The following is a 23311-nucleotide window of genomic DNA, read 5'->3' on the forward strand; positions in this document are numbered from 1 at the left end:
AGTCTCTCCTCCTGAGAGCTCAGTTTCTGGCCCTTCCAAACAGCTGGTTCATATTCAGTGTATCCTAGAGAAAATTCATTCAATTTTCTTCATTTCTGATTTCAGCAAAATAATGAGGAGATGCAACCAATGCTCAGGAAATCAACTACAATGCAAATGGACATAATTAGTAAGTCATCCAAGGCGAATCCAAACACAAATCTGAAATAAAAATATTGCACAGTCATCATCATTCTTGTTTTTAATATCTTTTGGCAGATGGCATTTGGTTTTCATTGCACTGAAATTATATCACTGCAAATCCTCCCAAAGACAAGGATATAATGTTTGTATTATAGACGAAACTTGTGGTTTGGTTTCCATTACAATATTTTTACTAAGAGGTAGAAAAACATTGTGGTCTAGTGGCTCTCCACTCTAAGGGCTAGTCTTAAAGTAAGGAGACATGAATTCAAGTCCTGATTGACATATACTGTGTGATTTAGAGGAAGGAAGTTTCTTAACTCCTCTGGATTCTCTAAGGATTTCAGAGAAGTAGTTGGTCTGAGTCACTGGAGAGAGTTTCAATCTAGAGCTTCCCAAACCAATTAAATCATAGAGCTTGACCAACAATCAAGAACAAATAAATGAAAACAAAGGAGTAAGAAGACACATTCTGGATTAAGTTATGAAATGAAGCAAGAATAACTTGAGGTTAAGGAGAAGGAAAACTAGTAAAAAGATTATGAGGAACCAGAGGATAGATGAATCATACAATTAACTCTATCAGTTCAATCAATTGATTTGGTGAACTCAATTTAGTCATACTAAGTTTTTTAAAAATAATATAAACAAAACAACCAACTGATTTACATGGAGGTAAGAACAGATAAAATAGATAAGATCAAATTATCCAGACATTTACTGAAATAACTGAAGAACTTCTTTAATCCAGATGTGACTCATAGTCTTCTGAACCATACTTTTAAATAAAAGCAGACAAATGTTTATGCAAGAGATAAAGTTCATGCTAGAAAAGAACCAGACTTGAGGACCTGATCCTGTTTTTGGCTCTACCCTGGCTTTCTACTTAACCTTGGACAGGTCCGTTCCCCATCACTAGCTTTTTTTCCCTTGTTTCTCAGGACCTTGATCCTTCTATACTTCATGCAGATCTTTGAAAGGAACAAGAAAGGACAATGGTAAAAATCCACATGCCCCTTCCAGAAAAGCAGTTTAGAAACCCAAGGTGGGTGATTATTCAGTACTGTAAGGCCTGCCTCCTTTTCCCAATGGCCAGTTCTTTGGGGAATCTTCATTTTGTGAAGTGGTCTAAGTCTGCATTCATTGCCTTATCCTGCTTCCAATTTTTCAACTTTTTTGTGGATTGTCTTCCCTCATTAGAATGTAAACTTCTTGAGAGCAAGAACTCTATTTCTTTTTGCTTGTATTATATCCCCATCATTGATAGTAGTTACTGCCACATAGCAAATAATAAATGCTTGCTTCCTTTCTTCTTTTTTTCTTGCTTCTTTCCTTCCTACAGGTAAGCTGACCCTGGTAGTATAAATTATTGCCCTATTCTGTTAAGCCATCTGCTCCAAAAGAGCTGAATTCCTGAGGAATATAGCCTTATCACTTCCCTCAGATTAGACCTCTCTCCTAAAGTCCAGAAGCATATCTAATTCATAAGAAAAGCAACAAAATAAAAAAAAAGTCTTGTTCTTTTAGAGTATCAAAGGAACAAATACTAGTTAGCTAGGTCTTGCCATTCTGTTCTGGAATCCCATGGAAAGCAGAAAAAAATTACAGTTTGTTTCTTATCCCTAGAAAGAAAGTATGTTCAAGTTTCTCCAAAAAAAAAAAAGGACTTGGGGGAAATGGAGTTAGAGATTTTTTGTCATTATAGTCCCATTTAATAAATGGCCCAAGGATATGAAGCTAATAACAAACAAGGAAAAAATGTCCCCAAATCACTAGTCACTAAAGAAATGGCTTTGAAAACAATTCTGAGGTTCTACCTTACTGCCATTAGATTGGCCAAAATAGTCTTAAAAGGAAATTGACAATTGTTGGAGGGACTGTAAGATGACAGGCATACATTGTTGTTGAAGTTTTAAATTGGTCCAATCATTTTATGAAACAAGTTGGAAGTATGTCCTCAAAATCACTAAACTGAGTGTATCCTTTGACCCAATGACACTACTCATAACCCTAAAGAAATCAAAAAACACAGAAAAGTCTAAACAATTGGAAAAATATCAAGTGCTCTTGAATAGGCCGAGCAAATATAATAAAGATGACAATACTCCCTAAACTAATCTATTTATTTAGTGCTATACCAATTAGACTTCCAAGAAACTATTTTAATGACCTAGAAAAAATAACAATTTGGAAGAACAAAAGGTCAAGAATTTCAAGAGAACTAATGAAAAAAAAATCAAATGATGGCGGCCTAGCTGTATCAGATCTAAAACTATATTATAAAGCAGCAGTCATCAAAACCACTTGGTATTGGCTAAGAAATAGACTAGTTGATCAGTGGAATAGGTTATGTTCATAGGACAAAATCGTCAATAACTATAGCAATCTAGTGTTTGACAAACCCAAAGACCCCAGCCTTTGGGATAAGAATTCATTATTTGACAAAAATTGCTGAGAAAATTGGAAATTAGTATGGCAGAAACTAGGCATTGACCCATACTTAACACTGTACACCAAGATAAGACCAAAATGGGTCCATGATCTAGGCATAAAGAATGATATTATAAACAAATTAGAAGAACAAAGGATCATTTACTTCTCAGACCTGTGGAAGAGGAAGGAATTTATGACCAAAGAAGAACTAGAGGGCATTACTGATCACAAAATAGAAAATTTCAATTATACTAAGTTAAAAAAAACTTTTATACAAACAAAACTAATGCTGACAAGATTAGAAGGGAAGCGATAAACTGGGGAAACATTTTTACAGTTAAAGGTTCTGATAAAGGCCTCATCTCCAAAATATATAGAGATTGACTCTAATTTATAAGAAATCAAGCCATTCTCCAATTGATAAATGGTCAAAGGACATGAACAGACAATTTTCAGATGAAGAAATTAAAACTATTTCCAGTTATATGAAAAGGTGTTCCAAATCATTATTGATCAGAGAAATGCAAATTAAGACAACTCTGAGATATCACTACACACCTGTCAAATTGGCTAAGATGACAGGAAAAGATAATGACAAATATTGAAGGGGATGTGGGAAAACTGGGGCACTGATGCATTGTTGGTGGAGCTGTGAATATATCCAGCCATTCTGGAGAGTAATTTGGAACTATGCTCAAAAAGTTATTAAACTGTGCATACCTTTTGATTCCAGCACTGTTACTACTGGGCTTATATCCCAAAGAGATAGTAAAAGGAAAGGGACCCACATGTGCAAAAATGTTTGTGGCAGCCCTGTTTGTAGTGGCCAGAAACTGGAAATTGAATGAATGCCCATCAACTGGAGAATGGCAGAATAAATTGTGATATATGAATATTATGAAATATTATTGTTCTATAAGAAATGACCAGCAGGATGAATACAGAGAAGCTTGGAGAGACTTACATGAATTGATGCTAAGTGAAATGAGCAGAACCAGGAGATCAGTATACAAGGAAATAACAAGACTACATGATGATTAATTCTGATGGACATGGCTATCTTCAACAATGAGAGGATCCAAATCAGTTACAACTGATCTGTAACAAACAGAACCAGCTACACCCAGAGAAAGAACACTGGTAAATGAGTATGGAACACAACATAGCATTTTCACTCTTTCTGTTAATGTTTGCTTACATTTTTGTTTTTTTCTTCTCAGGTTATTTTTACTTTCTTTCTAAATCTGATCTTTCCTGTGCAACAAGAGAATTGTATAAATATGTATGCATATATTGTATTTAACATATTTAACATGTATGGGACTACCTTCCATCTAGGGGAGGGGGGAAGAGGTAGGAGGGGAAAAGTTGGAATAGAAGGTTTTGCAAGGGTCAGTGTTGAAAAATTACTCATGCATATGCTTTGTATATAAAAAGCTATAATAAAAAATAAAATTTAATATTAAAAAACACACAGAAAAGGACCGATAGGTACAGATTCTTTTTAATGTAGCAGCAGGTAACTGCTCTACAGGTAACTAAACAGGGTGATCATCTATTGGGAAATAGTTGAACAAACCATGTTTACGCATGTAATGAAATATTACCATTCTAATGGTGGAAGGAAACAAAACTGGAAAGACTTGTATGAACCGAATCAATGAGCAGAACCAAGAGAACAATTTTTATAGTAAGATCACTGGAAAAAAAAAACTAAGACTTCAGAACTTTGATCAATGCAGTGACCAATCATGATTCCAGAGGGACCAAAGATGAAATTTGTTACCTCCTGACACAGTGGAATTAAGGATTCAGAATGAAAGATATTCTCAGACAAGGCCAATGGAGGATTTGTTTTGTTTGATTACCCATGGTCATTATAAGAGTTTTTTTTTTCTTTCAATTGGGGGAAGGGAATAGTTGAGGGAGAGGGGAAGGGCTGTATAGAAGAATATGAAAAATTAAAAGGAAAAGTTTTAGAAAATAAGCATTTTTTAATGCATAAAAGAGAATAGAAGAAAGGTCAGTTGAAAACAAGCAGATAGCTTTGTAAATAACATTGAATTTATCATATGTTTTTAAAAAAACGACTTGTATATAATACAGATTTGTAGCTTCAAGTATAAACCTTTTCTGTCCTATTTCATATATGCAAATGATCATCTTATTGGATGGTTAAGTTCACAATTTAAATTTTGTTTTGTTTTCTTTAACTGCATTCAGCAACACACTTAACCTTGCTGCTGTCAGGTTTTCAGCATGAATAATGAGCTGCCTCAACAATGGTCCAGATAATGCTTAAAAAAAAAAAAAAAAAAACAGCAATTTCTACAGCAAAAGCCAGGCAAATGTCACTTTTTTAGTGGATGAAGTACCTACCTAGGATATGGGAACGTTAGCAAGGTAGCCACAAAGAAGGAATTGGAAATACACATGCCAAAAAAGACATATATAATTGTGTTTCTGCCTTAAAGGTTTAAAACACCTAACAAATACTAACTTCTATAGTTGAAAGTCTAAAGAACTAAATGTGTTATCTGAATGCCAGGGGAGAAAAGAACTGTACATAAAACATATTTTGGTCTGTGGGGAAAAATATGCAGCACCTTGTTGAAAAACTTTAGTTCTTGAGGGGGAGGATTCTGGGAAGATGGCAGACTAGGTTGGTAAATTTCAAGCTCTTCCAATTTCCCCCACAAACAGAACAAATTTGCTCCTCAAGGCAAACATAGACTGGTGAAAAATCAAGAAAGCTTGGAGCAGAATTGGGGCCTTCCAGAAAAAAAACTTGAGGAGACCTGAAGAAAGACCCCAGGCTGGGGGTTAACCCTGAAGTGCAAACACCTCCAGCCAGCTCCACAGAAACATTAAGTGGGTCAGCTGGGTGTAGCTGGAACCTCAGCAGGAACCACAGAGATTTTTCACTTCCTGTACTGTTAGTATGATTGGGGTTTGAGTCCAGGAAGACAGAAGGAATCTTGACTGATTAGGAATACTAGATCCATCTGTGCTACTAAGCAGAGGCCCCAGAAAGAAGGAACCAACCAGTACAGAACAGTGGGGCAGGGACACTGCTGGCTGTGGGTACTTGCAGGAGGATGGAGCTCTTGGTTTGGGGTTCCTGGTCAGAGTGGAGAGCTGAAGGAAAGCTTGAGACAACATCCCATCACCCCATAATTAGATGTGCTTACACTAATATCTCTTATTTTAAAAAATGAACCAGTAAAGACAGAACACCACCATTGAAACGTATTATGGGAACAGGGAAGACCAGGATTCATCTTCAGAGGAGGACACTTCAGCAAAAAAAAAAAAAAAATTCTACCCCAAAGAATAATATGAAATGGCTCCCTGCCCAGAGAGAATTTATAGAAGAACTCAAAAAAGAATTCAAAAATTAAATGAGAGGCATTGAGGAAAAACTAAAGAAAAAAATTAAAACCATACAAAAAATAAGATTATAAAAAAACAAGTTAACCAATAAGAAAAGGACGTATGGAGTCTCAAAAATGAAAATAACTCTTTCAAAATTAGAATTGGACAAGGAGAAGCTAGTGAAGCTGTAAGAGACTGAGAAATAACAAAACAGATTATAAAGAATGAGAAAATAGAACAGATTGTGAAATATCTTATAAGAAAAGTGACAGATCTGAAGAACAGATCAAGAAAAGAAAATATAAGAATAATTGGACTGCCAGAAAGTTATGACCAAAAAGAGAATCTTGACACAATAATGCAGAAAATAATCCTAGAAGTGATAGAATATGAGGGGAAAGTAGAAATAGAAAAAATCCATCAATCACCACCTCAAAGGGATCCTTTGTAGAAAACACATAGGAATATTATTGCCAAATTTTGAAACCCCCAGATCAAAGAGAAAATTTTATAAGAAACAAGAAAAAATTTCAAATATACTGGAGCTATAATTAGAATTGTACAAGACTTAGCAGCATCTATAATAAAAGACCACAAGTCTTGGAATCATATCTACACACAAGCAAAAGAACTAGGCTAACAGCCAAAAAATCATATCCAGCAAAATTATGTATAATTTGAATGAGAAAAAATTACATTCAATGAACTTTCAGATTTAGAGAACTTTCTATCAACCAAACCTGAACTTAACAGAAATTTTAACATATAAAAGTCAATATCATAGATCAATTTTAAGGAACTCAACATGGACAAACTGTTTAAACATGGACAAATTGTTTATTTTTTAACATTTTTTAAAAATATTTATTTATTTTAAATTTATGCTTAAGATTTATATCAACAATGGGGTAAGCTCAAAAGAAAGATTGGCAAAGTAAAGATAAAAATAGTGATGTTATGCAAATGAGATGCAGATGAAGAGTAGACACAGAAGCATTAGAGGGGGAAAGAAAACTCATAGTTCTAAAAACCTACTCACATTGGAAATGGGATCAGAGAGAATAGGAAAGAAATGTGTATGTATGTGAGATATGTGTATATGAGTGTGGGATATGTTTAGATGAGAGTGTATATATATCTACATATATATATATATATACATATATATATATATATATATATATATATATATATATATATATATATATATATATACATACACAAATATATCTTTCCTTAGCTGTAGCCTGCTTGGGGTGGTGAAGAGGATGAAAAGAGGAAAAAAATAAAGGAAAAAGTGCTTAGCAGAGAATAAAAGAATAATTTACAATGAAGCAAAGAAAAAATAGACACTTGTGAATATAATTTCTTCTACTAATAGATACACTTTCTTAAATTTGTATTTCAAAATTATATATTTTGAATCATCCCTGATGTTTTACTGGGACATATGATATGTTCTTTTTTTTTCATTGTGTTTCGTATTGCTGTTCTGTTTTTTTTTTCTTTTTTTCTTACTCTATTTCTTCAAATAAAATAAATTTGGAAAAAATAAAGAAAAAAACTTTTAAACAACCCTTCCCCCCAAAAAAAACCTTAATTCTCTTTCCCACAAATAGACTTAACCTATCTCAAAGTGAAAAATCTGATCCTTAGTCTTCTCTTTACTCTTCATAGATTATTATAGAAAAAAAATATAAACAAGCTCAACTCTTTCATTTTACAGATAAGATTTAAAAATAGGTTCAGAGCAATAAAAATTAAGGTGACATCATTGGTGGCAAAACCAGTACTGAACTAGAATATAGATCCCTAAATTCAACTGTCTCCTAATTCCTTCAATCCTAATTCTGAGCTGTCTGATGACTTTCTCTAATCTCTAAACCATTACCATCATTTCCATATACCTAGATGTCAACATCTACCATCTCTTTTCTCATCTACCCATAGCATTTCTAATGAAATAATAATGATGATGATGATGATGTTGATGAGAATAACTAGCATTCATGCTGCACCTACTATGTGCCAGTTACTTTTATCTCATTTGATCTTCATTTATTTAGTATTATCTTATCGTTAGTGAAATGTTTCATTATTATTTTAATATTTAAATATTAATATTTAATTAATGATTAATATTTAACTTAATTTTAGATTATTCCATTGGATTATACACACAGTGCCTAGCATATAATAGCTGTTTAATGAATGCTTGCTTCTCCCTCTTTCCTTTCTCCCTCTGTCAACATACTCTTGATTATATGTTGGGGTTTTTATGGAGAAATTTTATTCACAAGTAGTGGGAATGCAAAAGTAAATGCAAATATAATAACATTAAAGAGATATAGTTTGGAACCATGTCTATAGAGCCAGTTTAAAAATCAGGAATACCATAACTGAAATCTTTCTTTGGACATATACTGGTTTAGTGCACCAGACAACAAAGATTAAAAATCATGGCTGAGTTGATGATCTGCAATGGCAGAAAAAACTTCAATTTGGAAGTTCCACATACAAATGAAATCACAAGCCCAGACCCAACATTAGTACTGCTATTACCACTAGCATTGGTAATAGTACTAGTACAAATAAATGTATCAGAAATCAGCATTCAGCAAAAGGAATCTATCCAGAATAACTTTTGTGTTTCCACAATTTACTCATCTATCCTGATCTAGTTTCTTCTCAGTCCCTACTTAAGGTAGGGCAGAATTCTATGGTACTATCTTGACTGCTGAGCAGTCACTATCTGTGATATCCTTGTGCAGAGTAGACTCCTTTGAGATGCCATGGACAAGCAAAGTGAGTAAATAATAATTTTAGCAGCACTATCACCAGGATATTTATATGGCCTGCAAATAAGAAGGGAGTCTCTTAGATCAGAATGTCTTGGTTGATATGTAATAGTGATAACAATAATAGTAGCATTTTTATATAGCATTTACTATATGCTAGTTATTGGGCTAAGTGCTTTATTAATATCTCATCTGATCCTCACAACAACCCTGTGAGGTAGGTGCCATTATTATTCCCATTTTACAGATGAGCAGACTGGAGCCAAGATTAAATAACTTGCCCAGGATTACACAGATAGTAAATATCCAAGGCCGGACTTAGATTCGCATCTTCCTTACTACTACATCCCGTGAGGTGAATGAGCAAGAGCTAAGAGTAGATGGAATGAGCTTAGGAGGAAGACTGAAACTAAGAAGAACGTATGCATAGCTCCCATGATCTTGGACTTTTCTCACCTTAAAACACTGCCATGCACAAGAAATTGGCTTTTGTATTTAAAGTTAGTAAATTCAAGATCAAAGACCACGTTGGACTCTCACTCACTTTCTGGCCACAGACAATCATTTATGCTCTTTAATTCTCAGGTTCCCTATCTCTAAATGGAGATGAGAACAACAGTAGTCTGTACCTCACAGGACTATAACAAGACTCATATGATAAGATATAAATGTACATAAAGGAGTTGTAAACTTAAAGGCATCATATACATCAAGGATTAGTTTAAGTAACTTAGGAATAAGGATTTTTTTTGTTTGTATGCCCAGTGTCTAGCACAATGTCCAGCATTTAAATAAATATTTGTTGATTAAATGAATGGTTGTAGATTGTAGTCTGGAGCCTTTGACATTGTTCATCATTCTCTTTTCCTTCATATTCTTTTTTCTCTAGATTTTTGGGACATTTCTCTCTCCTTGTTCTCCTCTTTAGTAGACCTTTCCTCATTTCCCTTTACTGGATCACTCATCCAGATCATGCCATCTAAGTCACCTGTCCTTGGTATAATGGAATGAGAACTCCATAAGAACAGATAGAATATACTTAACTTAAAATGTTTTACCCTCCAGAGAGATCCAATAAAAACAATAAAACCATGCATGACTTTAAAAAAAATTTACCACATGGCTGAGTATCTACTTCTTTTAGAACCAAGAAGCTGCCAAGCAGTTCATGAGCCATTCCAAATCTACGAGTCTAGAGAAAAGACACTTTGGCATGTTAATATGCCATGGCCTAGAAGCAGGCAAAGAAAGTTCGACAATACAGCACATTTCTAGCTGATGTTCATCTCAAGGTATTCAATGATGCTGGTCATTAGATGACACTCAGAATCCTAGATTCCAGTCTCGTTGGATCCCAGAGACCAAGAGCATGTACTTTAGGATGAGTTCAAGATGTAGATCATACTCCCTGGGCTTTCTTATCTAGCCTTCTATTGTTGGTAGAAATCTACAACTGCCTCTCCCCGCGGTCAATTCATCATTTAGGAAACTAGAAAAATGGACTCAATGACATGACCCAAAAGGGGAAGACTTCCATGGATGTTCTGCCCTGGAATTTCCATGACTTTGAGATCAGTTCCAGTCATCTAATGGCCAGGAGGAATGTCATATTCTCCCATTCCCTCTGATTTTGGTCCATAGCAATTGTTTCTTGATTGCCATATCTCATCCCTTCTCTTTTTCTCCTTACCAAGCAGAGAAAACCTAAGCACTCACTGGCGAGAGGAAGGGGGCTGAAGAGCTAGAGTGACTCTACAATTTTATGTCTACTAAGTTCATAGAAATACCACACATTTTTTAAAATATTTGTTCTACTAGACAAAGAGATGGGTTGGGTGTAAATTTCTTTATACATATACAAGTATAAATAAAGTGTAATCTGCATCATTGGGGGAAAAATACATTAATGAAACCACAGCTCCAATGGATTATTAGTATACAAAAAGTAAATATAATTTCTGTGTTGGACACTTTGCCTTGATCTGTTGACAATTGAGAAATTATAATTGTAATAAAGGACTCATATGTAGTGCTTTGAAGTCTTCAGCAGAATATTATAGGATATTCAAGTATTTCTAGTTGGGATCAGCTCAAAGATCCATCAAGATTCCTCATTTTGGGGAGAATAGAGGACAGAGAAGAAAAAGGAAGTCATGAGAAAGAGAAGAAATAAGAAAAGGGTTGGGGGAAGCATTTACCTTTGTCATAATTATCTTCTTCAACTGCTTTTTCCTGAAGTTTCTGAAGCTTCAACATCAAGGATTTTATCTAGAACAGTTTGAAAAAAAAGGAAAATTGAAATTACAATATCATCCAGACATTCATTTTCTTCCCCCTTCCCGACCCTTTTATAAGCTGGAACAATTTGGAAACTGTGCTCTTCTCCTTTTAAAAATAACCAGACTACATTTTTCATGTGCCAACTGTAAAATGCATGAGCTTTCCCAGAAAAAAAATAATGCAAAAAGAAAGTGTAACTTGAGTATAAAATCCACAGAAAGAGTTTGAAAGTTATTTTAAACAAAAACATCACATTGAAGCCTTATCTGAAAAGGAAAAATTGCATAATGAAAAAGAATGCTAATTTCCTGACCAAATGTTCTCTGTTCTAAAAATCACATTAAAGTTATGAATGTAAACACACCAAAAACACAAAAGCAGAGCCTTTTATTGGTACTTGAGCTGAGGCAGAGAAGGTTGCCTTGAAGACAGAATAGGAGCTCACTAAAAGACCTTGCACAGACCTTTACAATCTATATAACGTTTTTGCAAATCTTACCTCCAAAAAAGTTCAATTATATTCTATTCAATACCCAGAGACAAAATAATAATGATCTAAACATTTATTTCTAATTATCTTTTTTCTCAACATATGACAAAATGGTTTCACTAAGGAGTTAGAAAGGAGGCTTCTACTTGGTCTTAAATCCACCAGTTTGGATAAGTTTGGGCTTAATACTTGACCTCTTTGTCTCTCAGATTGTCCATCTATAATCTCATATATGTGTATGTTCTATAAAAATAAATTATATATGGTCTGTGTATATTCTTCAGGTCCCAAGGAAATCCAAGGTATTATCATCATTATTATCCCTATATATTCATGTTCTAGAAACATGCAGAAACAGCTGAGGAAATTCAAGTAGAAAGATTGGGCAATTTCCCTAATTCTATTCAGAATCATTTTTTCAAAGCAAGAACATTCACCTTTAACTTCGGCAGTAAGAACCTTGTCAGTAAGACCACTAAAAGGAAATCCTGAATATAATTACACAGAAAGCAGATAATGAAATAGTCTTCCTCTATAGAAAAATGGGAGATTGCTATGATTGTCAGGAAACTACAAGTGGATCGTTCTCATTTTACCATTCTGCCATCATAAATGACAGAATGTTACATACAAAGCCAGATTAAGTTGTTGTGCATTGTCTGTTTTTACTTAGGATTTTTTTTGGGAGGGGGGGAGGAGAGGGGTAGGGATTGTTATTGTCGCTGTTGTTTTTAAGGTAGGTTCAATTTCAAGAGGAGGGATTATATTCAGAAATAACTGTCATGTAAAAATAAACTATATTGGTAAGTCTTTTAAATGATCTTTAAAAAAGTATTCTCTGATACTTGTCTGTATTTGAATTTTTATCTCTTTTTGTAAGGTAGAACTATCAATAGAGGTTCCTAATCATTAATGGACAGGAGAGAGAAGAAGGAAGGGAAGGAGGGGAAAGGGAGAAGGAGAAGGAGAGGAGAGGAGAATAGAAGAGGGAGAGGGAAAGGAAAACCAAAGAAAAGAAAAGGAGAGGGAGAAAAGCAGAGGAAGAAGGAAAAGAGAGGAGAAACAGAGAGACAGAGAGATGGAGAAGAAGAGAGAGAGGAAGATGTAAAGGGAGAAAGGAGAAGAAAAGGGAAAGGGAGGAAAAGAAGGAGAGGAAAGAGGAGGAGAGGGAGTGGGGGCACACATGATGCCTTCCACATTTCTTTAAGACTCCACAGTTCAATAGGGATGAGTTGAATTTGAAATAAAGGGTTCTTCCTCCATTCTTTATCCTTCTTCCTCCATTGGCCATTTCTCAGTATTTCTTTTTTTTCTTTTCTTTTCTTTTCTTTTTTGCTGAGGCAATTGGGGTTAAGTAACTTGCCCAAGGTCACACAGTTAGGAAGTATTAAGTGTCTGAGATCAGATTTGAATTCAGGTCCTCCTGACTTCAAGGTTGGTGCTCTATCCACTGTACCACCTAGCTGCCCCTCAGTGTTCTTTTAACCTATTTACTCTCTGAATGGAATTCCTGCCAATGATCCCAGGAAGACATCTGTACCCAGCAGGTAGTATAATTTGACTTAGGGTCAAACAAATCTAGCCTCTGACACTTATTACCTATGTAATCCTGGACAAGCTAATTACCTACTTTGAACCTCCTTTTCTTCATCCAACAAAACATGAATAATTTTTCTAGTAGCATGGCAACAACATCACTATGTTGCTGTGAAGTCTCTCAAATGAGATCGTGAATGTAAAGTGCTTTTTTAACCTTCACGTGCTTGTATCAAGGGCAACTATTATTACCCATATACCCCTATATGGTATTGGATATTACTTAATATTATTTTCCCAAGATAAATATACCTATCCAAGAAGAAGAAGATTTAATAATTAGAAGAGACTATGAAAAAAGTCACTGCCTCTATATGATACTAGTTATTACTTACTATTATACTCCCAAGACAAATAGACCTATCCAACAGAAAGGATGGTGAGGATTTAACAATTAGAAGAGGCCATAAGGGGAAAAGTCACTGCCTTTTGCAAAAACTATTACAAAGAACATAAGCCACAGAAACTTGTACGTATCATTGGATAGAATAAAGATCAAATTAGCTGGAGAAGGATGGAATGGTTTTTTAAGACAAGTTCTGATTCTCAAAAAGTCCTCTCTAAACTTTTTTAACAGAAGGGCATTGAGACATACATAGCAGTTTACCACTTCTGCCAGCTCTGGCAAGTGTTCTGGCACCTCGGGCATTTATTTGACAAGAATGCTTGGTAGAGACTACAAATGAGACAAAGAAGGGTAATAAAGTAGCTCTGTCTCTCTTCCTTGTCTTTCTGCTGATGTTCTCAATAGAGTCAAACAAAGGCAAAGGACAAGCTTCAAAGGACAGGAGCAGGAAATGCTCAATCTAGTTCTGCTCCATGCTTGCTGTATGCTGAAAATGATTCCACTTTTCTGGGTCTCAGCTCAGTTCTAAATGGGAAAAGCAATAATTCATCATAGAACTGTGAAATATAAAAAGCAGATAAAGTCCCTTCACAAATAATTGCTACGGAAAGACTCATTATAAAATCCTAATAGCCAACAAGCAAGAGAAGAGGATTTCCAAGTAACCTAAAAAAATTGGGGTGTGGGGGGTATTAATTGGGAAAGAGGGTAGTCTCACATGTGATTTCCTCAGGAGATGGACTCCCAACATGGAAATTCATTCTATCAATACAGACTAACAATTTTATAACTTAGGATCTTTGGGAGAGTTATCTGAGCCACTGAGGTTAAATGACTTGTCTATATATTGAACTCAGATACCCTGACTCCAAGACCAGCTCTTTAACCATGACTCTACATTGTGTGTTATTATTATTTCTCTTTACTCTTTGTCCCTTTTGAATGAATTTCCTTCCTCCCACTATAAAAACATAAAATCAAGATCATGTTGGCAGAGTTTGAGCCTTCCTAACTCTAGGCTAACTGACTCTATCTATCCATTCTACCCTGTAAACTTCCAAAAAGTCTAGCTTCTTTCCTGGAGGTTAAGTTGTGTTTGGCTTAATAGTATTTGGCCATTTAAATTATAATCTACTCATTTAAAGTTTACATCTGAAAGGCGAAAAATATTGTAGGGGCAGAGGAGAAGTATGACCATGTACTGTATTAATCATATATATATTTATAAATAATTAAATTGTCAAAGTGATGTGAGAATAGAAAAGAAGGGGAAATCTGGCTGACGTTGCCAGTCTTTTTCGTGCCAGATCTCAGTCTTGAAAAGAGTAGTTGCCAAGGTATGTTTTTTTTTTTGTTTGTTTATTTGGTGTTGAACAGAAGGGATAAGAGAGGAGGGAGGGAAAAGGAAGTGAAGGCCGAGGAAAAGAGCTGTCAGAAACAATGGAAAAATTCTTACTTTTACCTCACTTTGTCAGCACTTAAACTGGCAGCACTTTTTTAAATCAGTCTCTAGTCTTTGAAAACAGTGTTGTTTTTTGATTGACGTTATTTTAAGAACAGAAAATCAAACTAACAATCAATTGAGATTTCATTCATTTGTATAATTGGCTCCCAAATCAAACTCTTAATACCTGTGTATTCAACCCAAATGTCTATCAAGTCAATACCTGTGGCACATTTTGAAAGTTATATAATCACAAGTCACAACCAACATTTTCCATCTTGAGACAATGAGGCTTCAGGCTCTCTGACCATGGAGACTAAAGCAATCAGGTATTAGGACAAAGATGGTGGGGGTTAAGCTAAACAGCAAAAAGCAAAATAGGAAGGACTTTTTAGGAATATCAATAACCATCCTCCCTACCTTTCCCCCATTCAATAAATATTTATTAAGTATCTACTATGTATAAAACATTATTTTGAGACACTTTGACCTAATACATAAGTACAGTCAGAGGAACTGAGTTCAAGAGTTGATTATATCACTTCCTACCAGATTGACCATTGGAAAGTCGTTTAGAGTCTCTGGGTCTAAGTTTCTTCATCTGTAATGCTAGAGTTGGCTAGATCAAGGATTCTAGATCTAGAGTGTGAACTTGTTTGTTTAATATCTCAATAATTGTATATAAATATAATTTTTTTCTTTGTAATCCTGTATATTTTACTGTGTGCTTTTAAAAGCATTATTCTGAGAAGGGACTCATAAGTCTCAACAAAAGGCCAAAGAAATTTATGATACAAAAACTACTAAGAACCCTTAGACTATATGATTCCTAAGGTCCCTTCCAGCTTTACAACCTAAGATTCAAATCTGATGCAATGGATCATATCCATATGTACATACACAAAACACAAGACACTTACTTTTCTCATTAACTGAAATACATAATTCTCCAGAAGGGACAGGCTCCTCATCTCACTAGCTAATTTCTACAGAAACATTCCAATTAAGAGATATTTATCCCTCGTCTCTGAAAGATATATCATCCAAGCACATTAAATCTTATGCCATCCAAAACTGCCAATATCATAAGTATACATCTCCCCAATATTATGAAAATAATGTTATAGTAATATTTTCATACAATTCTGATCATACTTAATGGATACTCCCCATTCAAATGGGCTTCTTATTTTCTCTAGGACCAAATATAAACACTTTGGCTTTGAAAGTCCTGCAAATCTGCCCACAATTTACTTTCTTGAGGCCTTATACATTAAATATTCTACATCCTAGCAAAGTGACTACTTTACTGCTCTTTATGCACAATAATTCATCTTCTATTTTGGTTCTTTCATCCTTCATTTTTTGAAGAGGACCAATGACATCTCAGGTGATGTCTTGACTCACTTGTAAAATGAATTTAAGTGAGGCAGAATTGCACAAAATCATTAGTCTCACTCTCTCTTCCAGAGTCATCTAAGTCTAGCGGGAAGACAAAAAGTCAAGAAAAATGGCTTGGGCTTATGGATGCCCTTGGAATTTTCCAATGTCTAAATCTAAGTGCCCCATAGTACCCCCTTCATGACTGTTAGAACAAATTGTTCTCATCCACCCATTCCACCCAGGGAACTCTCTATATGCTTGGGGTAGACAATCTCTAATTCGTCAATGAGGTTTGAGAACTGTCAGTTAATCTGGTTTAATCCATCTGCTGAGACTTTAATCAGGGTGTGGCCAGGCTATGTGCTATAACTTGTTGGAGCCAAGAGAGAGATGATTGAGAGATGGACACCAAAGAAGCAATTCTGAAAAGGGCTCAGCAAGCCCCCATCCTGGAGGCACTAGTCCTCCCCAAACATCCCATATTCGCCACCTTATCTGGGTACTTTTGCATTAATTATACTTTGTCCCTTCAATGTACTCCTTTCATATACTTCTTTATTCACATGTGGTCTCCCCCAAGACAAGATTTATGATTTAAGAACAGAAATATTTTGGTTTTATATTTGTATCTCTAGTGCCTGTTACATAGAAATAAGGACTGGAACTGTGACTCCTTAGTCTATCACTCTTCAAGCAGATTTAATACAATGTTCTGTTCATTAAATATGTGGAAAAAAATAGATGTGAAGACCCCTAGAAAAAATTAAGGAGTTACATCTGCATAAAATATTGTTATCATCATCATCATTATCATCTTTATTGTTAATTACTACTATCATGATTATCTCATCTTTTTTTCTAATGAGGTTCAGATAAAAACAGTGCTGAGACAAGTCTCTACATTAATATTTTTTATATTTAATATTTAGTTTAAAAAAAGGGAAGGAACTGTTTTATAGTTTGATAAAAAGTAGTAGAATGTAAACTCATGTCTTATTGGATTAATGAAAATATCTTCACTGTGTCTACAGAATAGTTAAGGATGATATGTACACAATTCTTTTCCTACCCAAGATGATCTTCTCCGCTAATTCTCTATATTTTAAAATATAGTCATTTTTATAGCTTGGAAATTATGAGTAGTTAGTCTGTTAAGACCTATTTAAAATTCTTTTTTAACTTTTTATAAGTCAATACTATTTCTACAACAATTTGGTCTGTGATAGTAGTTCAGTTCATAGATCAAGTTCTCTAGAATATTTAAGACAATGATGGGATAAAGATTCATTTTCTGTCATTCTAAAAAGAACAATGATCTTCAAAGTATAATTCTGGTCATGATAAATTTTTATATTCTTGCTTGTTTTCTACCATTTCTGAACATAATCTACATCAGTCATTAAATCTCTCTCTCTCTCTCTCTCTCTCTCTCTCTCTCTCCATATATATATATATATATATATATATATGTGTGTGTGTGTGTGTGTATGTAATGCATACATATAGATGCATATATATACACACACATATGTATGTATATAATTTAAATAGAAATATGTTAATATAGAAATAAAATTACTCTTATTTATATAAGATCTTGAATATATCTTATATGTAATATACCAATATATGTTAAGATATAATATTATATAAAGGATCTTACATTTATTATGTATAACATTATGTATGAGAATAAGATCATATTTGTATCTTATGTATAATTCTATGTGCTCTTATATAAAGTATAAAATCACTCAGTAAAATTGGTCTGTTAGACAGTTTCATGTCAAATTCAAAAAGGGCTTTAAAAATTTCAATATATCTCCTCTTCAAAATCATTTGAGATATTGGTATTGTTTCATTATTAACTAAACTTTCTAGCGTTGGCATTTAGTATACATTTTCTTTGACCTTGATTTTTCAATTTTTCCCTTTTCAGATTTTATAAGCTCTTTAATTTCATCTCTCATTTTATTCAATCAAGGCTTAACTATTCTTTATGATTGCTGTTTACTAACTAGTAGTACTATCTTGTATGACTTAGAGCAGAAGACATTGATAGAAAAGAGTATGAAGCCCTTCCCTAGAACTGATAAGATATGATTATGACATATATTTACATAATAATAGAATCCATATCTTCAGTCCATTAATGCACATTCATGACTTGTGTATTGTAACGATCAAGATAACATGCAACAAGATATTTACAGCAAGTGAATATTGACATTTTTGATAAGTTCCATTATAGTCTTTCCTTCCTGTCATACCAAACTATGAAGGAATATTATCTACTTTACCATTCTCCATGTCAAACTGATTATCATAACAGTTGTAAGACCAGACTACAACCCAATGCCAACCTGTCTATTTCTTTGGCACTTGGAAACAGTTTCATCACCTTAAATCAGTAGTCCAGATTGCCAGTATTTCCAAGTTCTAGCCAGGGCCTGACTCAGGTCAGTCTCTTAACAGTGTAGGTTGGAGATTAGAATAAAACAAGGCATGTGAAGATCATTCAACAGTTAATAATAGGAGATTTATTTAGCCACAGAAGAAAAGAATAGTCATTGAGGATACTTTGAGCCGATTTTTCAATTATACTCCATTTCTTGATTTGTCCATTATTTTTCATTAGCAAATTATCAGAGAAGGTATCTAGAGCTCTCTGTGAGTGTTTTGTACTCAAAAGTGATGTCAACATCCTGAACCTTCAGGCCCCTGAGCCAATCAAGTCTCCAAAACAACCTCCTTTTAAGGAAAAACTAGCCTAATCTGAATGAGGGGAGGGGTAGGATATTGTCCCTACCATTCTCTAGTCTTTAGTGGTATGATCTTCTAGGATTGCATATTGACATAGAAAACTATAAATAAACAATTACAAATTTTATTTATTTTACTAAACATTTCCAAATAATGTTTTATTGTATCAGGCAGCAGAAATTGTTGGCAGGGCTCAATCATGACATCTTTGTCTAGAGCAGGAGTCCTCAAACTTTTTAAATAGGGGGCCAGTTCACTGTCCCTCAGACTGTTGGAGGGCCAGACTATAGTAAAAAACAAAAACTTTGTTTTGTGAGCCTTTAAATAAAGAAACTTCATAGCCCTGGGTGAGGGGGATAATCGTCCTCAGCTGCCGCATCTGGCCCGTGGGTTGTAGTTTGAGAATCCCTGGGAGGACCTTCCACTACTTAAATGACTTTAGGACCATATTGGTCAATATAGACTCCTAGTATTCAGGAAGCCTGATAAAAAGCATCCCAAAAGGAGAAAAGAGGAAAAAAACAATGTAACAGCTCCCTGAAGGAATGACTGAATCTCAGAGAGTTCCAAGAAGGAATGAATCACAGGTCTACATGATCGGGTCCATGTAGTGGGTAATACCAAATTTTTGCAGTTCATAGTGAGTCTCTCAATATAAAAGATGACCAACAGAAGCAGAAATGGGAATATCAGTACTACAACAAAAACGGTAATACTTCCTTCAATATCACTGACTCTCGTCATGGACCTCTTCCTTCCTGGGAATCCCCTGGTAAGGGAAGAGGTCATACAAAATCTTCACCTCACAGTAGGGCTCTGAGGGAAGGCTGCCATTTTGTGTATAGGTACTGGTTAGATACGTTCCATTATAGTTTGTTGCCCAAAAAGAAAACCCCCCCTCAACAATGCTATACAAAATGTTGTTCAGAGCAATATGGAGGAACCAATCAGTTTTACATGATGGTAAGCAAAAGGCTACCATAGACCTACTTTTTGCCAAGAGCTGCTCAGGCTCTGGAGCCTGTATCTCCTCCCCCTGATCCCCTGGCTAACTCTACTGAAGGTCCCATCTGTGTTGTTTCCAACACTGGTAAAGCTCAGTGCCCACTCTGCCAGAACTAACTGCCAACCTCCTGTGCCAGAGCACATCAACCGCTTCTACTGGGACCTGAGCCCTTCAGCCCTAGGTTGAGACAGCATTGTGGGAGAAACAGACTTTATCTGTAAAACCTTCCATCTTTAAATCTATGACACACTACAGTGTGGAGACTTTGATCCAGACCATTGGAGGGTATACCTGTATCAATTTAACCTTAATTCTATCATATTAATAAAGCATTACACAGGATGTCCCAAAAGCCTTTGTACCACTTTAATCTCTTCACTTATTACTGGAGTTTCAGGAGACATCCTATATAATACTGAAGTAATCTGATAAATCTAACATTAAATAGGTATAAGTACTCCCTCCAATTACTATTTAATAGCTTGGGCTACTTCTAAGTTTAAAACATCACACTACGACTTTGGGGTCATCCTGTGTTATCAAGTTGGCTCATCTTGCTCCAGTATCAATCAGTCCTGCCTCCCCTCCCCGCTTCCATTTTCCAAGATGAGCTGGACCCGTATAATATCCTATACCAGAGCAGGAAAGGAAAACTAGACAAGAGTTCAATGACAAGTATAAATCTGAGTATCTGAGGATGAAGAAAGCTATTTTATCTTAAAAGGGCAAGGAAGAGGACAGAGGGAAGATTAAGAAATAGAAAAGCAGTCATTCCTCTCCCTTGTAATCAGTCACAAAGGGAGCTCCTGAAATCTCTTATTCAGCCACAGCATCCAATCCTTTCCCATGCTTTGTCCTTCTTTCTGCCCCCTCTACCCCAATGTCTTCCACAGACACGGCCAAGGAAACACCAACCTTCAGCACAGCCCGGTTACTCAGAAGGCAGTCCGTAAGCACCGGCTCATATTTCTTGATCAGGATGTCCCAACTGTGATCACTTGCCATGATGCTGCTCTGGTAGCCTGAAGTAACTGAAGAGACGACGGAGGAGGCGTCTGGGGAACAGGAGATGGCTGCATTGGTATTCGTGAAAGAAAAAACCTCCTTCTCGGGCTGGATGCTGTGGGCCAGAGGTGTGCCCACAAGGCCCTGGGCAGGCCTGCAGCTGCAGGGCTGAGAAACGTGCCTCGGGCCCTGGTGGGCTCCAGAATCGCCCTGCTTGGTGAGAGACTCATTCCTGCCAGTGTTGTCTGCTCGTCCCTCAGGGGGACTTTGACAAGGGGGCTGCTCTCCCTCCTTTGTGGGAAGGCAACCTTCAGCCTCTCCTCGCTCCCCAGCAGATCGGAGGGAAAGCCGTATGAAACTAAAGCTCGAGTTAAAGCCGTCTTGAGGGCTAGGAGGGGTCTGCTGGTGGCTTACTAGGTCACAGGAGCTGTTTGCTTCCTTCTGTACCATGGGGCATGTGGGGCCCTGAGTTCTGAGACCCCCGGCTACCTCCTGGGAGGCCTCAGGTCTACTTGAGGGTGAGAAATTGTCCAAACCAACAGAAGCAGAGGGATCAATAACATCAGTTACACTGTCTGTCAATTCGGTATCTGATCCTAGCGGAGGCCAGAAATTTCCTGGTTTACTGTGCCCTATGATCCTATTGCCCTTAAGGACGAGATTCCCATTTGAAGAGTGAAAACCCTTTCTCCTCAAATCAGAGTCTCCCAGTCTGGCCATGGTGGAGGTCTTGAGCTCAGCCCTTCTACCCTTGCCGTGGCCCAGCTCCTTCAGGTTGAATAATGGGTGGGTTGTAGGCGGAAGGCCTTCTATCCGGGGCCTGGTGTCGGTCCTCATGTAGCCGGGCCTTCTTGTCAACCTCTTCTTCTGAAAGGAGCCAGCAGGCAGCAGCTGGTCCTGCTTACCTGAGGAAATGAAAGAAAATGACCCTGTCAATCCACTGCTCTTAGCTAAAATACCCTTGGGAAGAAAGGGATTCCTTAAGCTTTGGGGGAAAATGTCACAGAGGACAATCCCTTGCATTCCCTTAGTTCCTCTACCATAGATTAGTTACTAGGCTGCACAAATGATGGATGTGACCCAATATGATCATTTTTTTTTTTTGCTGAAGTAATTGGGATTAAGTGACTTGCCCAGGGTCACATAGCCAGGAAAGTGTTAAGTGTCTGAGGCTGGATTTGAACTCAGGTCCTCCTGACTTTAGGACTGGTGCTCTATCCACTGTCACCTAGCTACCCCAATATTATCATTCTTACTTTTTTATGCTCCCATAATAAACATTTTCTGAAACTCTACTTCATAATATGCAAAAATATCTTTTTTAAAAGTTCCTATGCCCAGAAGAGCAAAAGTCAATTATGCCCTCAGCTCACACAGCAATTCCAGCTGCCTGTGATCCTTTCCTAGGTTGCAATGAAAATGGCAAGTGATAGAAATCAACTCATCTAAAGCTGGAAAGTTAACGCGCTTATGAAACTCAAACCATTCCCTACATGTTATCTAAGGAAAATGAAAGGATTTCAATTATTCAAACTTCAGATTTTTCCCCTATTTTAATTCATAAATAACATAGTGGTGGTGATAATGGAGATAGTGGTGGTGTCAGGATGGTGATGGCAAAGTTGCTGGTTGTGTTCATACTAATCCATGTTATTAGCTCAAGGCTGATCTTTGAGCTCTAAGTTTTCTTTTAGTATAGTTTAAAAACTGTTAAACCAATAATTTTCAACTTTGTTAGAATTTTGTTTGGTTTTATCAAAAATTTAAGAAAAAATGTATGTGATATATTTATTTTTGTCATTAAAGAAAAAACAATATTTTTGTCTGGAAAAAAATTCTTAATGTGCAGAAACATTCTAAGAATTTAGGGAGGGAAATTGTAACAGTCAGGAATCACTTCATCCAAGTAAGAAAAGCAATGAGATTTTCTTGGAAAAAATACTTTTTGCCTTTTTTTTTACTAAAATATTAATTTCATGTTTAATTTTTGGACAAGCATTTTCTTAACAGTAGTGTTTAAAAGATAATTGAACATGAAACTGCAAACATGCTATACACAATTTGCTAATCCTTTCAAATATAAAACAAAATTAAAATGTATACTTTTTTCTTCCTTCTCCAATCCTAGAGATGGCTACTATTAGACACAAATAGGTATATATGCAAAACTTCTAAACATACTTCTATTTATTACTTCTTTCTCTGGATG

The 23311-nt window shown here is 35.8% G+C and overlaps 1 protein-coding gene across 1 annotated transcript in view; it reads right to left on the reverse strand.

The window, feature by feature from the left end:
- The window catches only part of LOC127561285 (disrupted in schizophrenia 1 protein-like), a 183064-nt gene that overhangs the window by 123266 nt on the left and 36487 nt on the right, over positions 1-23311 (reverse strand). Inside the window, exons 2-3 of the mRNA XM_051996572.1 lie at positions 21013-22007; positions 10988-11057 (exon numbers count right to left, since the gene is read on the reverse strand). Of these exons, the coding sequence (XP_051852532.1) occupies positions 10988-11057; positions 21013-22007 (1065 nt within the window). The remainder of the gene's footprint in view (positions 1-10987; positions 11058-21012; positions 22008-23311) is intronic.

The sequence above is a fragment of the Antechinus flavipes genome, chromosome 4, assembly GCF_016432865.1.
Source record: "Antechinus flavipes isolate AdamAnt ecotype Samford, QLD, Australia chromosome 4, AdamAnt_v2, whole genome shotgun sequence".
Lineage (NCBI taxonomy): Eukaryota > Metazoa > Chordata > Mammalia > Dasyuromorphia > Dasyuridae > Antechinus > Antechinus flavipes.